General features: G+C 52.9%; 1 protein-coding gene across 4 annotated transcripts in view; it reads right to left on the bottom strand.

Moving 5' to 3' along the window:
- PAX5 (paired box 5) overlaps nt 1-14,560 on the bottom strand; it is a 170,938-nt gene extending 156,378 nt beyond the window's left edge. For all 4 annotated transcript variants that reach the window (XM_045562481.1, XM_045562482.1, XM_045562483.1 and 1 more), the window contains exons 1-2: nt 14,333-14,560; nt 1,056-1,221 (exon numbers count right to left, since the gene is read on the bottom strand). In XM_045562481.1, coding sequence (XP_045418437.1) covers nt 1,056-1,221; nt 14,333-14,378 — 212 coding nt within the window. In that variant the 5' untranslated portion in view covers nt 14,379-14,560. The remainder of the gene's footprint in view (nt 1-1,055; nt 1,222-14,332) is intronic.
- Between the last annotated feature and the right edge of the window lie 690 nt (nt 14,561-15,250).

Below are 15,250 nucleotides of genomic sequence, written 5' to 3'. Positions count from 1 at the left end.
TTGAATTCCAGCAGATGAAAGGAAAAGTGCAAGCAGAAAGTCACAGTGTCACTGATATACTTGAAAATATTTATTTTCTATTCAGGCATCTGTTCTCAAACCATAATGCAAGCCACAGGACACAGGTTGTTTTCTGACCTAGGAAAAGAGACAGAAAGAAAGCACGGAGCAGCTAAACCCGAGAAATGCTCCTGCCTCCCAGGGCAGACCTATGACAACATCACATGCCCAGAAATAAACCCGTGGCTTTGTGTTGGGGGTGTGGTGAGACGAGGATGGTCTAGGGGTCCTTTAGGCCTCCCTAGGTTTGTTTCCTCATCTTAAAACATGCTTCACTGGATCATGCTGAGGTTACTGAGAAAATAAATGAGAGTGCTAAAAGCCCTCTGGGAGAATCGTCATTGTTAGTATTTTGCTTGCAGCAAATCGCCAGGTCAAGTGGCAACTTTCAAATGTCAGATTTGAGAGTTAGTGTTTGGTTTTTTTTTTTTTTTCCTTCTCTCTAATTTAATATATACTTAGGAGGACTGTCACTATGAAGGAAACAAAACATAGAGAAGGAAAACACTGCAGCCCAACATAACAAGGTTGCTAATAACCAGCCCAAAAATAAAGATGACAGCTGACTTTTAAAAGTGGAATGTGGTTTTTGAAAACACTGAAATGAAACATTGAACTCTGGTTGTGTCATATTATAATTTAAAGATTTTCCACCCAGTCCTGCTCGGGGCCCTCGCTCACCTAAGATACGTAGGGGAAATTCCCAAGAGCCTCTTACTCTTGGGTTCTTTAGAACAATTCACCAGGCTTCAGAAAACATGCCGTCCCTTCTGACTAGTTCACCCTATTCCACATGTCACTTGATACAGGGGTTTCCCAGGGATACTTTGAATTGGATGGCCTCAAAAGGGCTTTGCAAACTCTAAAGTGCTGTGCGTGTAGAGCAAAATGCCACCATGATTCTCACTATGACACTGGCACATTTGACAGCTGCTGGGTCATGTTTTAGGTCTTTATTCGAAAGGTCAAGGGAAGCCTGGAGATCCTGCCTTTACCTGCCAAGAATTTTGCTGACACAACCATGGCTGACCCGAAGCTGCCTGGAGATGTCGCAGGGCCTGACACCCTGATGAGCAAGTTCCACTATCCTTTGGCGGACTACATCCGGGAGTGGCCGTCCATTCACAAAAACCCCCCCAAGCTGATTCACTCCTCCATGTCCTGAAACAGATCAGAAACAAAAGGAAAGGGAAAGAGTGGTTAGAACCAGTCGCATAGTAGAAGCATCGCTGTGAGCACCCTGTGCCCCTCTGATCACAAATGGCCAGCAGGCTGGAAGTCTTGTGCCTGGAGTCCTCTTGTACAGACTACACAAGGACCCCAGATTGCTTTTTAAAATTAATCTTAGTCTTTGTCCATCTGCAGCCAGTCAATTGAGCTATTGATAGCAAGCATCCCCATGCTAGGTTTCCTTTAGTTACTAGCATTTTCCTTATAACCTTTTTTTAGCAATGAAATGTGTGAAGACCCCAATCTATACTAAAGGGGCATAACTTATTACATGATTCTAAGGTCTAAGGAAAATCTTGGGGAGAAAATATGTTTTAAAATACGTGAAATTTAAAGAGAAAAAAATGAAACTGTTTTCCTTTTAACAAATATCTTTAAAAGTGAAAGGGACTACTCCAATAAACCTGTATCTCGGAAAAAAAATTTAATCATAAATCTAATTCAAGGGCTAAGGACTTTTAAAATTTTTTCCTGTGCAGAGTACTGAGAAAAAAGACTCAACCACTGCCTTGTTAAAAACCCTTCCTTTAAGAAGGTAAGGCTGACATGCAGACTTGACCATTGTACCTGCTCGGAGCACACAAAAGAAATGTGTCATAGGATCTTCTACACACAGCACACTCCACTCCACTGCATCAGATTTGTTATAAAGGAGTTTCCCTGGAATTTCTGGAGTGCTTTACAATTGACAAACAGCTTTAATTTGGTTCGGGGGAAATAAAGAAGCCAAAGAAATCTTCGAGTCCCAGGTTTTACAACGACCCTGGGATAGATTTTAAGGAAATGAAGTGTGGGAAAGTGCCTCCTCCACCTATATGCTCCCTTTTCTTACATCAGGGTCCATCTGGAAGGAAACAGGGACCCAAGGAAAATGAAGACCAAGTAAAACCACTAGTGAACATAGAGTGATCCAATGCAGCAACATCATTGACCTTATAGCTATTAATCAGCCACTAACTGACATTGCTGAGGACTGGAACCAAAAGCCAAGTCCAAGCATGTACTGATGTTGCTGGAAGCTCAGAGGCCAAGGAAGGAGAAACCTCCTCCTAAACCAGGACTGGGCTGGGACTGGACTGTTCAAAGGATGCCAAGGCATGTCAGAGGTCACATGCACAAACACACAACTCTAAGACATTAAATAGCTGCCTCATCTCGGCTGTTTCTCCCAGTACTGAGCTAGTACTCAGGTTCATGAACATACGATACGGAGGGGTCAGAAACAACAGAACATAACCTATTTCCTAAAACTTGTCCAAGCAATCCACTGAAGTTTCCCATGCATATTTCCCAAAATTTCTAAGTTCAGGCTTATTTCAAGGAAAAACATAATTTTATAGATAACTGCAATACTTAGTTCAGTTCTAAGCTGAATTTCTCTCCAATTTTCAAAATGAGCTTTAATCAGTTTTGATTGTTCTAAAACACTCTAGACATAAGAAAAAGGAAAATCATTCCAAACAAGATTTTGCAGTTAGGAACACAATTGTATAGTTTACCTAAAACAGAAAGACTGCAGTCACCCTGATCAAGAGCTTTGTTCTGGGGCTGGGAACATCTAATAAAAAGGGTTATACAGATCTTTCAAGGACAGACTGGATTTAAGTAAAAGAAAGTAAATTCACAATTGTTATGAGCTCATCTGGGAGGACAGGGGAGAAAGAAAGCTAAGACACCTAGCACACTTTTGATATAACCTGGGAATCCAGGTATTGTGACCCATCTGCAATAGCCTGTTCCCTATATCACTGGCAATTGAGACTTTCTGCCTAAAACACAGTAGTAACTTTCAGAAGACTTAAATTCCAAAAGCAGTCCTACAGGATATTTGTAAGCTTTGGGGGCTATTTTGCATCGTAGGAAAAACCCTAAGGGTCTCCTAGAGCCTGGTCTTTCTAGGTGGCAACAGACCCCAAACCCTCTATCCTTGACCACAAAGGCTGAGTGGCTAATGCTCTTCAGGAGACTGATCCACAGGTCCACAGCTGACACCAGACCCAGGGTGACCGCAGGGCCTCTTACCCACTGTAACTTCCTGGAAAGGGCCCCAATCCCACTTGGCCCTCTCTGCCTTGGTCACAGTCCTACCCAATAGAGCTCTTTGAAGGTGATGGTGAGAAGAATTACAACTGTAGTCTGAGGAAAGCCACTTATTCTGGGATTGGGAAGAAGTAAAGCCCAAAGTCTCAGAGAAGGAAAAGAAAACAGGAAAAAAGAGGTGTGTGGAGAAGGGTGCAAGGGTGGGAACTAAATGAGACAGACAGCAAGGAGAGAGTTCCTGGAAAGGAAGCAGCAGGCTAGGCAGGCAGAGGAGAAGAAAAAGGAATGGAGAAGCTAGAATGGGCCAAGAAAAGAAAGGTGAATGTGGTGCAAGTAGGGAGGGAACAAGAAGAGAAAATGGAGGAAGCCCAGGAAGGGAGTTTCCAGAGGATAGGGGACTCCTGTAGAGGGGATTTTTGTTTTCTGGGACCCCAGCTCCAGCCCTGCTTAGGTTCTCCTTGAAGAACCTAAGTCCCAGCCCCTACTTCCTGTGGACCCCAATTAGGTCAGGGATCATCCCATGGAAGGGTACCTGGAGAAGACTGGACTCAGCTACACTTTTCAAGGCAAGCAGAATTTAGAGAGACTAACACAGAGACAGTTGCAAACAAATCAGATGAAGACCAGGAAACAGACCCACAGATACATGGGAAACAGACCAGCCCCCACAGGGCAGACTGAGCAGGGTTTAGTGGGGGATGGGGAGAGAAAGGTTGAATTGCAGATGCCCCTGGGGCCTTTGTGGCTCTGGTCTGGAAGGAGCTGGCCTCTACAGATGCTCTTCAGGCTCTGATATGAACATGGTACCAATCAGGGGCCCTGCCCATGCCCCAAAGACCATAGCTGGGCATAGGGTCTTGGGAGATGGCTCTTTGCTGACTCAGCCACAGAGTGAACTCCAGGACCCACAGGATCATTGAACTTCCTCCTAGATGCACCGGAGAAAAAGAATGAAGGGGCACACAAACATGCAAACAGGAGCACAGGGAAAGGGCAGGGAAGAAATCTCCCTAATGGACTCTCCAATGGATAGACAGGTGTTGGCACACATGGACAGTCAGACCGTGGACACAGATATGGTTGGACTAGACAGAGAGAGAGCTTTGCACATGTATACTCACTTACACAGTCCATTGCCCTCTCTCTGGAATCTGAGTCCCTCTCTCTCCGCTTCCATGAGTCCTCGGAAGCATCATTTTTATCCCTTTGTCAGAAAGTCTGGGAGACCAAAGAACTGGCCATGGCTTTGCCCATGTGAACTTCCTATTAATCCTTTTGTCTCTCTAACCTCAGTATCATGTTCTGTAAAATGGGTATAGCTAAAGATTTAGGCAACACTCAGGTAGGATACTGGCTACAAAAGTGCCTTATAACTCATAAAGATACCTAGGGAGGGAAACATCTCAGGAGGCGGGCAGGAGGACATGGTGCTGATAAGAATGATGAGGCTTGACTAGGGAGTGAGGGCACCTCAGAACTCAGAAGCCCATTTCTTGGCAGTGCCTGCCCCTCCCCACAGAATCTGTCCTGCTTTGAAGCGGTGGGGAGGGAGTAGAGGCGGGGAGAGGTGACAGGAAAAAATTGACCATGGCTAGGAAAGATGAGGAGGTGGGACTTGGTCTGAGCCACTACTACCCCAGCCACCTCCCAGGATCTACTGTACCCCCCACCTCCATTGCCAGCAAGTTGGGGCCCCCAGAGCAGGCCTACATTATGCAAGCAAACAGCTTTGGGCATCAGAACCAAGAGCACTTCCAGAAATTCCAAGGGCTCAGGGCTCCTACCAGCTCTGGAGCTAGGCTGGCTGGGGCCCAGCCCCCACTGTGCTGCCAGGGAGATTGAAAATGGGAGGGAGCACTTCTCAAGGAGGGAGCAGATTGAAGGCCTGGACAAGGAGGCACAGACATTAGCAGTTGGCTAACCTGCACCTGGAAGGAGCTGCCTTCTCCACGCTGACGCACAGCAGGGAGACCTCTGGGTCTGATGCTATCTCCCCAAGGGCCAGGGCACGACCTCTGGGCTGCGGAGGTCTGGGCAGAAGGAGGCAGTGAGAGCTTGTGGATTCCTGCTGGTGAGGAAAGAAGTGCAGGGGCTGGTCCTCACCATCTTGTCTTCCCAGTCACTCCTTGGCTGAACCAAGGGCTTGCCCACCTCTCAGAGTATTGCCCCAATTTGTTTGTTTGGGGGCATGCTCCACAAGATCAGAGCCTCCCCAGAGCCGGGCTGTAGTGCAGCAGGAAAAGGCTGCGGAGGGTGCTGGGGTCACCATGAACTGGAAACCGTTTGGGCACAGGCTCCAAATGGTGAGGAATCGTTTGGGCTGGGACCAGAGCAAGTGGCTTCTCTGCACAAATGTCCCCATCGCTTTGGTGGATTACTTCGGACTCGGGAAACTGACACAAAGAGAACCTGACCTGCCCGCAGCCTGCCCGGCTGCCTAGAGCAGCCTTTCTCTGCTTGCCGGGCCATTCAGCCCTCCGTGGCAGACACGGACATACTCGCCGGGAAGCTTGCCTTCTCTCCAGCCGGGTCTCTGCAGCCTTTGTTAAATAGGGGACCCATGGCTGGGGAAGCTGGATCCCGGGCTGCCCAGGGGAAACCAGGTTTGGGGAGGGCTCCCAGCTCCGGAGCAACTCCCTGACCTGCAGCCCGCAGGGAATCGAGCGGGTCACCCGACTGGAGGCTGCCAAAGCCTGGCGCCTTCCTCCAGTCCGGCTCTGCAGCGAGCAAAAGGGAAACGCGATTCGTTCCACTTGGAATTTCCTTGAAATCTCCGAATCTAATCCAGCGTTAACTCACCGTGAGAGGAGTGCTCATCTCACAGGAGGCTGTGCTAATGGGTGAACTGGCAGGATCCCCGCGGGTCAGGCAGCCGGGTGGGCCTTGCCCGCGCCCGAAATGACCCTTCCCGTCTCCTACATACGCGGCGTCTTTCAGAAGGCGGGGGCGCCTGTGTGGTGACTAATTGGCTTCTTCTTTCTTTCTTTCTTTCTTTCCTTTTTTTTTTTTTAGGGGAGAAGCCATGACGAGGCAGGCGTCCTGCAGAGAAGGACCCGGTGGGGTCTTTAAGGGTCTCTGTATGAACCGGCCGGCTCCTAATCAGAAGCTTAACTCAGGGACCACTACTTCGTTGATTTTTCAAATCCTCCTCCTCAACTCCAAGACGCCTTGCGAGCCCTGGACCCAGTGTCCTCGCTTAGCACTCAGCCTCTTCCTCCACACACACAGGCACTGGCCAGGGCCTCACTTTCCTTCAAAGCGCCAGTCTTGATCAGTCCCCGTGGCTAAAAAAAGGCGCCATCGGGGTTGGGGCGTGGGGCGCTGTCTGAGACTCAGACTGACCTCTCCCTACAACTTCGTGCCCTCCAACTGGCCCTGCCCGGAATCCTCTACGGGTGCAAGCCAGGGTTCTCTGAACGCGCTGAAATGTCGCTGCCAGAGACCCTGAAAGGCTGCAGCCCGCAGCCTACAATACGCGTTGCCGGAGGCGGGATTCCCGGACCAGGTGCTCCGGCCTGGGTGGCCAAGCGCGTTGTTCCACGTTCCCTGCCTGGGAGCCCTGCACTTTGCAAAGTTTGCTGAGAGGCTACAGAGGTCCGGGGGTCCCCCCGGCCTTGGTACCTGCCCCATGGTCCGGCACCCCCAACCCGGTCCCGGCCGGAGAGTGAGAGAAGCGAGCTCGCCGCCTACTTACTATGCATGGATGCAAACGGGTCGTGCTTACAGTGTATTTCCATCGGGGCGCTCCAGACTGCAGGCCGGCCCACGCCGCCGCCTCCCGGCGCCAAGGGGCTGCCCAGAGCGGCTAGGGAGCCGCGCCACCAGGCCGGGCACCGTACTAGCTGGGCTCAGAAATCACTGCTGGAGCTTCAGGGTCTCTCTCAGAGTCTCCCAGCTGGAGACCGCCGGGAGCTGCGCAGAGAGGCGGGAAACGGCGCTAGCGCAGTCCAGCGGGGAGCCGGTGCCCGGCGCCCAACTCTGGCTGGCTTCGCTCCCTGGCTGGCTCAAGCGGCGGCTCCGGGCCCAGCCCAGGGTAGCTGAGGCCAAGGCGCCCGCGGCTTCGGGGGCATAGCGTAGGGACCCGCCTCCAGGACCGCTAGGATCCCCAGCTCGGGTTAGGAGCGCCTCTGAGGACGCCACCGGAACACACGGCCCTTGGCTTCACTCGGGGGCAGCGAGACCGGGATCTGCCAGGCTGGTTCCGCGGCCTCGCTGCCTCCAGAGTCCCTCCTCGACCCCTCGGGCTCCGCCAGATCCTTTCTCTTTCTGCTTCTTTGAGTCTCTGTGGCTCGGACTTGCCCACTCAGCCTCTCTCCGACTGGCTTTCCGACGTCTGGGACGAAGTTGCAAAGAACTTCCTCTCCGGCAGCGCAGGGGTCCTAGCGGGTTCGGAGACGCTTCCGCCACTGACGCTGGGGCCGAGATCCGGAGTCGCCAGGAGCTGGCAGCCCTCAAAACCCGGGACGCGCTGCCTTCAAATTTCCCGCGGCCCCCGCTGCTTCCCCATCTCTAGGACCAGGAATGGGGACAACAGCGACCGGCTCCTCCTCGCCTGGGTATCTGCCTCACGCCTACCAACTCTTCGAGTCCCGCTGCCCTCCCTCGGCCGTCCGGTTTGACTGTCTTTCAGCTGCCTCTTCCGGGACGGCCGCCGCGCCTGCCCCAGGCGTGAAGCGAGACACTGAGGAGAGAGTGGAGGGTCCCCGCCACTAAGGCCGCCGGGGCTTCCGGGGCTGAGACGGAGACGCTGCCGGCTTTGACTGCCCGCCCTGCTCCTGCCGCCGCCGCCGGCGCTAGCCCTCCGCCTGCTCGGCGCGCACAGTGCGCCACCGCGCCGCCCCGGAGCCGCTTTCAGGACCCGCTGCGTGTGGACAGCGCCGCCCGGGGCTCAGCCTCCCTCCGGGCGGGGGCGGGGGCGGGGCGGGGGCTAACATGCCAATCACGCTCCATCAAGCCAATCAGAACGGCGGTAGCCTGCCCTGGCCCGAAACACCGCCCCATTGGCTAAGCAACCCACGGGCTCCGCCTGATTAGCGGACACCTGGGCAATGGGAGAGAATAGGGGGCGGGGCCCAGGCGGCGGCGCCACGTTCATTGACAAACGCGCTGGGTGAAGGCCTAGCGGATGGAGGATGTGTGGAGGGGGAAGTGGGCCCACGCAGTGCCTGGAGGGTCCCGCGGGTCCCACCGGGGCTCGACCTCCCCGCCGCGGCGTTGGGATCCTGGGACGCCCTGAGGGATTGCAGGCAGCCGAGGCAGGAGTGAGGGGTGAGGGTAGAGGAATATTCTCCAGAAAAAAACAAAAAATCAAACAAAAAATCAATGTATGTTGGAGTAAGACAAGGAACGCAGTAGAGATCTCGTGATGGCCTCGGAGTGTGCGTATCTGCCCATTCTGACCTCACTTAACCTCATCTGTAAAATGGGCAGAGTTGGGTTAACTAGTCTTTGATGAAGGCTCCTTCCACAGAAGTATTTAATAATTTTTATCAAGCACCTGTTAAACCACTGCCGCCTCCTCCTTGTCCACCCTCTTCCCTCACTCTTCCTTCACGTCCCCAGTTCTGCGTAAACTAAAGGCAGAGATGTTGCGGGGAGGAGGGAGGAACATCTCTCACCCCTTTAAAGCTTGTAACCAGAGCGCTTCGTGGGGAGGGGCTGAGGCTTTGGACCAGGTTGCCCAAGCACAAAGCGGCAGGCCCTCTTTCCAGCCTCAGACCAGGAGCTGCCAGGCGCTTTGGGGGCTGCTGATGAGAGCAGCTGAAAGTTTCTGTCGGCAGGAGCAATTCCGCATCCGGTGTGAGGACTCTTGGGAACCAAATGAGCTAGCTGAGCGGCTTCCAGTGCTAATGAGGGTCCCAGGAGCGGGCGGGCGGGTGCACGGGCGTATTGTATCTGCAAAGATCGAGCAAAGCTGCGCCAGGCACCCTACAATGATGCAGCTTCCAGCTGTCAGGAAAAGCCGACCTTCCTCTTCTGAGGAAGTCCCTGTTGCTATTTAGACAAAATGGATGGATTCCTAGCAGAACTCTCCTGACCCAAAAGGACTTTGACCAGCGAGTCTCAGTTTCTCGGGGTTGAAAGTCCCTGGGACCACAATCAAAGGAACTGGACTTTGAAAAGGAAGCCATTCTTCACCTGGGAGGCTACAGTTCTGAGAGCCCTACGGTGTGCCAGGGCCAAGCCCTGGTACCAGACACTGAGGATTCCCCTGCCCCAGCGGCTCCTGGGAGTGATGCGAAAACTCACCTTTGGAATTCATAAGTGATGATCCTTTGATATTAAATATAAATCCACCAAAACAAGGGCTCTGAGATGCCTGCTCCAAGCCTGGGCTTGTAAGGAGGACATAGCACAGGCTGATCCTGGGAGGATTCCTGGATCATCCTCTCGCTTCATTCTCTGCCTCAGTTTCCCCTCCTCTCCTCTCTCTCAACCCCTACTCCACTTCTGACACTCCTACACTGGATCGGCCCTTGGACCCACCTTCTGTTCTAGTCCCCAAACCAGCTGCCCCTGACCGGTAGACAAGTTTCCGGCGCTGACACCCGTCCCCACCCCCACCAGGGCACAGCTGCAGAAAACGGCCCCAGGCGGGCCTCCGGGGACCCGCGAGGCTGCGGTGTGCGCAGGGATGGGGTGACGGCGTTCTCTCTCCTTTGTCTGGAACCCTGCCAGTCCGGATGTTCGCTCCCCTACCCCACTCCACCCCTACCTTGGGGCAGGAAGATCGCAATAGTAGAGAGGGACCGCGGTGGATTAGTTTTCCCAAATTCACTTCACCCAGTGGAGCCCAGTGGATCTGAAATGACTAGAATTCAGAGTCCCAGCCCAGACTAGACGTGGCAGCTCTGCCTACCTACTAGAGAGGCGGAAGGGTTTGTTGGTTGGTTGTTTGTTTCCTTCCCAATAATTGCATTATAAGAGGCCGAAGGGTTTGGATGCCCTGAGAGTCGCAGCCAGTGACACCTCCACTCCCAGCTCTGCGTGTTTGTAGGCTGCGGCCTACAAACTCAGACGCTAGAGTCTTAGAGCTAAAAGGGCCCTGAGGCTATGCTTTCCCCATTTTGCAAGGGCCGAACCTGAGGCCCAGAGGCGAGATGAGACTTGTCCAAAGTCACACAGTAAGTCTCGGGTAGAAGAAAGGCTGTGAGCCAGAAACCTCTTTCTCAAAAGCGCCTCTCCAGAGCCACTCTCAGGATGGCAGGGCATTGGTGGGGGAGAGGGATGCTGCCAAATCAAAGAACCCGGCTAGTATATGCCGGCACAAGGCAGTTTTTCTTCCGACACCTGTGCTGTTTAGCTAGAATCCCTGGGGCACTGCTGAGGTGGGATGGAACCGCAGATATTACCCGAACAGGAGTCGCCTGGATACTCCATTCCATACAGTAGGTGTTTGGTTTGGGGACAGTGTTCTGCTGCGTGGCATACACAGGACCAGCCTTACCTGAGCACCAAGATCAGTCCCCCTCCCGCACACCCTGCTGCTGCGGGCAGAGGGAGTTTCCCCCTGAGTGCCCAAAGGGGCCAGTCCCCGAGAACTTCCAATCCCCAAAGGCGCGACCAGATCTGATATCTTGGCCACCTAGCCCAGCCTTACAGGCCACCAAACAGCGGCTCAGAGAGGTTATGTGACTAGCCCAAGACTGCACAGCTACCGCACCTCAGTCCTGCCTCGGAACAACCGCGAGTCGCAGTCTGGGCCCCGGAGAGCCTAGCAGGAAGCTGGTCTTGCCGCCGCCCTGAATGCGGTCCGGCATTGCTGTGCGCTACAGTAGCGTGGTTTCTTTTTCCCAGTAGCAGGGCTTTGGGCCGGACCCCGTGCTAGATACTGGGGGCTGAAGACCAGGAAAGGAAACCATATGGCAAGGAACTGATTTATGTAAATGGAATTGCCTTTGAAAGTTTTGCTATTGAAAGAAAGTCTATTGAGAATAATGTCTGAGAAACACAAACACCTGAGAGCACTACTTCAGTCTTTGTCCAGAGACCTCCCTTCACTCGGGACACACACCTCTCCCGGCTTCCTCTCTCTTGCCTCCCAGTGCACACTGCTACTGCAGCATCAGGATAGGATGTTGGGGCTGCTATAGAACTCTGGGGGCCTGAGATTGACTCCCAAAGCCCAAATCCACCCCCTTTCCCTGCTCTTGCTTTGGGCAAAGTGAGGCCTATAGGGTTGGACTGGTTGCTCAGTTCAGGGAAGATCAGAGATGCAGCAGCCATCTCTGTCCTAACCTAGTGGGCTCTCGTTAACCCTCATTTGAAGAAGAAAAAAAAATGTATCAGAGGAAAAGCAACTAACTGACCTGAGATTACACAGCAGGTCAGAGCACAGGAGATTCCTGCATGATTCCTGCGCCTGGATCAGGAATCTGTTGGCAGGAGTTGTTGAAGAGGTTAGGGGGTGGGGAGGAGAATTTAACCAAGTTTTTCAAGAACTGTGTAAACGTCCTTAATAAGAGTTTTTTTTTTTTTTTTTTTTTTACCAGCACGCTGGGATTAACTCTCTCTCCGAAACACTTAAGATGTGCAGCTCATCCTAGGGCATCTGCTTCTCCCTGTGTCTAATGCTGAGAACAACACCTGACTTCCCACCTCCTAAGGCTCTGTGAGATGAAATTTTATGAATAGGGGATTATTACTATCAGTCCATTCTGGGCTCATTGCAGAGCTGTAAGACTGGATGCCAATGCCCAGTGGGAAAGGGTTCAGCCTACTGAGGTCTTCCTGGCCTAGGGACTCAAGGGCTCTCATTGCAGGCAGTTTGCCCAATATTAGCTTTTCTCCATCCATTACTATTCCCTGCATAACTCTTTATGGTCTCCTACAAGTCCCAGGACATACTCCCTCCCCATTATGCAGACGGAGAAACTGAGGTTTGGGGAAGGAATGGAATATAGTTCTGAAGGAAGAAAAGAGAGGTCTAGTGGCCCATGAAAGGCCTAGAAGTTGGGATAGGGAGGAAGCCCTCACAGAAACCAGACCTGGACCCCCCCTTTGAGGGACAGTTTGGACAGCTTCTCAGCCCCCTTCTCTTCCCCAGTCCTGGCCCAAATTGATACCTACAGGCAGAAGTGCAATGTCACCTGAGCTGTTGCCCTTTCCTGGGCAGGCAGCCCTCATCCCAACATTCTGGAGAGGAGGGGGCGTGGCTCTCTAGATTTCAAGCTCTGGCCAGCCTAGGGCTCCCCCACCCCACCCCAAACCCCACCCAGTCCAGCTGCGCTGAGGAATGAAATGCTTTATTGATTAAACGATTATTCAGGCGATTGAACTAATCAAAGAGCCCATCGACCGCCATGAATTACATTCTTTGTAGACAGCTTGTCGGGAGAGCCAGCCCCTGTGCAGACCCTCTCCCTGGCCCTCACACACCTCCAACCCATTCCTAACACACACACAACCCCTAGTCCCAGGTGCAGGTCCCTCTGAGAGTCCCATCTACTGAGGGACCCATCACCAAGGGAAAGGAGGGCCTTCTGGGATTAGGGATGGGGAAGAGGGTGTTTCCAGACTCCTTTTTCTGAGCCCTCATCCTGGGAATCCTCTTCAGGCTTCCCCGCCTCTTAGATCTCTGCCCTTACTTCTCTTCAGTCACAGTTTTGGAAATACATCTACGCCCAAGAAGTTGTCCTGGGTTTGGGGTCTAGGTTCACTTCTCTCTGCTCTTTTATCTGCATTTGGGGCTGGAGTAGAGGTGGGGCTCACATATGGCACAGGGATGGGAGAAGGGGATTTCTCGCCAGGGCCAGGAGTGTGTTCAAATGGGAGCTAGCACAGTGGCCTAGCGAGTGAAAGAGGCCTCCATACCTAACATGCCTCAGGGCAGACAGAGGCATACTGCCCCTGCCACCTCCTCTCAGACATAAACACACCCTGCTACCCACTGCCTGGGCCTGTGGGAGGCACACCCAGCCCAGTGCCATATGTGACTGTGTGAATACAAGCAACAGAGATGAATGCCCAGAATGGGCACACACATCCACCCACTTGTGCTCTCCTCCATTGGAGCGGCACCCACAGGATAAAACCTGAGGACACAGTGTGTGTCTGTGTGTGCACACACACACACAAGTGTCAGAGGCTTGCCTAGGTAAAAGCAGGGTAGGCTGAGAGTCCCTAGAAATGTCCAACTAGCCTGTAGACTGCCTGCTCTCACCTGCAAGGTTGTGCCTGCCATAGGAGACCTTTTTGTACAAATAGTAGGCTTGACAGAGCAAGGCAGTGCACACTGCACCCTGATAGGTTACACACCCTGAATTCACACCATCACTCCTGGTTCCATCTCTCAACAGAATGGGACTTGGGCTTGACCATGCACATGCTTAGCACCACAGACCTCCATAGGTCCCATGTCTGTGCCTAGAGGCAGTCACCTTTGTAGTCATTGGTTTGCACATATTGGACAGCTGTTGACATCCCAAAATGGATAGGTCAATGTTACCACTTCTTTCTCACTTCCAAAAACTTGGGATAGGACAGGTGAACACAGACCCTTAAGAACAGTAGATGTACACTCAAGCACTTATTCCAATTATATAAATGACACTCACAGACACACAATTTGAATACTCAAAAGAACATACACACAAATACTAACACACACACTGATACAGTCATGATATAAAGACACACACAGGCACACAAACTTTTGGATACAAACTCAGACATTTTGAAAATACATATACAGCGGCACACAAACTTATTGTCACTCATGCACACACTGAGCCCCTTATGTAAACACACAGACCCAAACTTGCAGACCCCCCCCCCCATAGAAACCTGCATAAGCGTTCAGAAACAGAAACACACAGGCAAACTCACAGACACTTGGACTGATGCAGAAGTGTGTGAACAGATAGATGAAAAGACATACACACACATGACAATCTCTGAGAAAATGCGGCGCACCCCCTCCTCCAGGGTCGCGCTGTGTGGGGGACCAGCGCCTGGCTGTGTCACTGAGTTAGTACGCCTGGAGCCCGTATCGCGGTCCTACCTGTCCTGCTGGTCCGAGGAGTCGGGTAATTTTTCTCTAAATCCATTTTGATTTTTCAGGACTTGATGGAATGGACAGGGCTAAAAAAGTTTCCACTTTTTTGTGCCTTTTTTTTTTTTTTTTTTTGTGCCAGGGGCCGCTCACAGGTCGGAATAATTCAAGCCTTCCGCTCCCCCGCCGAGCTGGGGTAGCTGATCACTGAGCTGAAACTAAACGTTTTAGGTGGAAAAAAAGCGTCCGAAGGCACCGTGAAATGATTAAGGAACTAAAGAGCTTCTCGCCATGTGAGATCATGTCCTGTTCTCGCCAACATCACAAGATGTCCCCAGACACGCCGCGCCCCCAGCGCGCAGCACAGCACAGCCGGCACGGAGCGGGGAACCAGTGTTGGCGCTGCGCGGCCGGGCCTGCTCAGCGTGCCAGACGTGGCGGACCGGGCCGGGCCGGAGCAGAGCGGGAGGCCGGGAGAGCAGCAGTGCCGCCGCCGCGCAGCCCCAGACTTTTATAGGGGGTGGGGGGGAGGGAAGGAAGGCTTCAGACTGCGCCCGGCGCTAGCCCGCGCGCCTACGGGAAGGGGCACACAGAAGCCGAGCCCGGATTCTGGGCCTCGCGGCCGCACCCTCCACTAAGCCCTGCGCCTGGGGGTCGCGGCCCTCTGCGCTGTGCGCAGAACCGGTCACCCCTCCACCTGCATACCCCAGCGCGTAGGCGGGAGCAGGCCCGGTTTTTGTTTTAAAAGAAATTAACCACTCTGCCAAGCAGGTGCTTTTGAAGGGGGTGCAAAGGCTAGCAGCGTTGCCAGGCACAGAAGGGACGTTTCAATTTCCTCAGATTCACCCCTAGGGCGGCGCCCGCCCCTAGGGTTCCCAGCCACCCCACCCCCACCCCCACCCCCACCCCCAATTTGTAGTTCCAATG

This window comes from Lemur catta, chromosome 10, assembly GCF_020740605.2.
Source record: "Lemur catta isolate mLemCat1 chromosome 10, mLemCat1.pri, whole genome shotgun sequence".
Taxonomy (NCBI): Eukaryota; Metazoa; Chordata; class Mammalia; order Primates; family Lemuridae; genus Lemur; species Lemur catta.
This window is presented reverse-complemented; position numbering and strand designations above follow the sequence as displayed.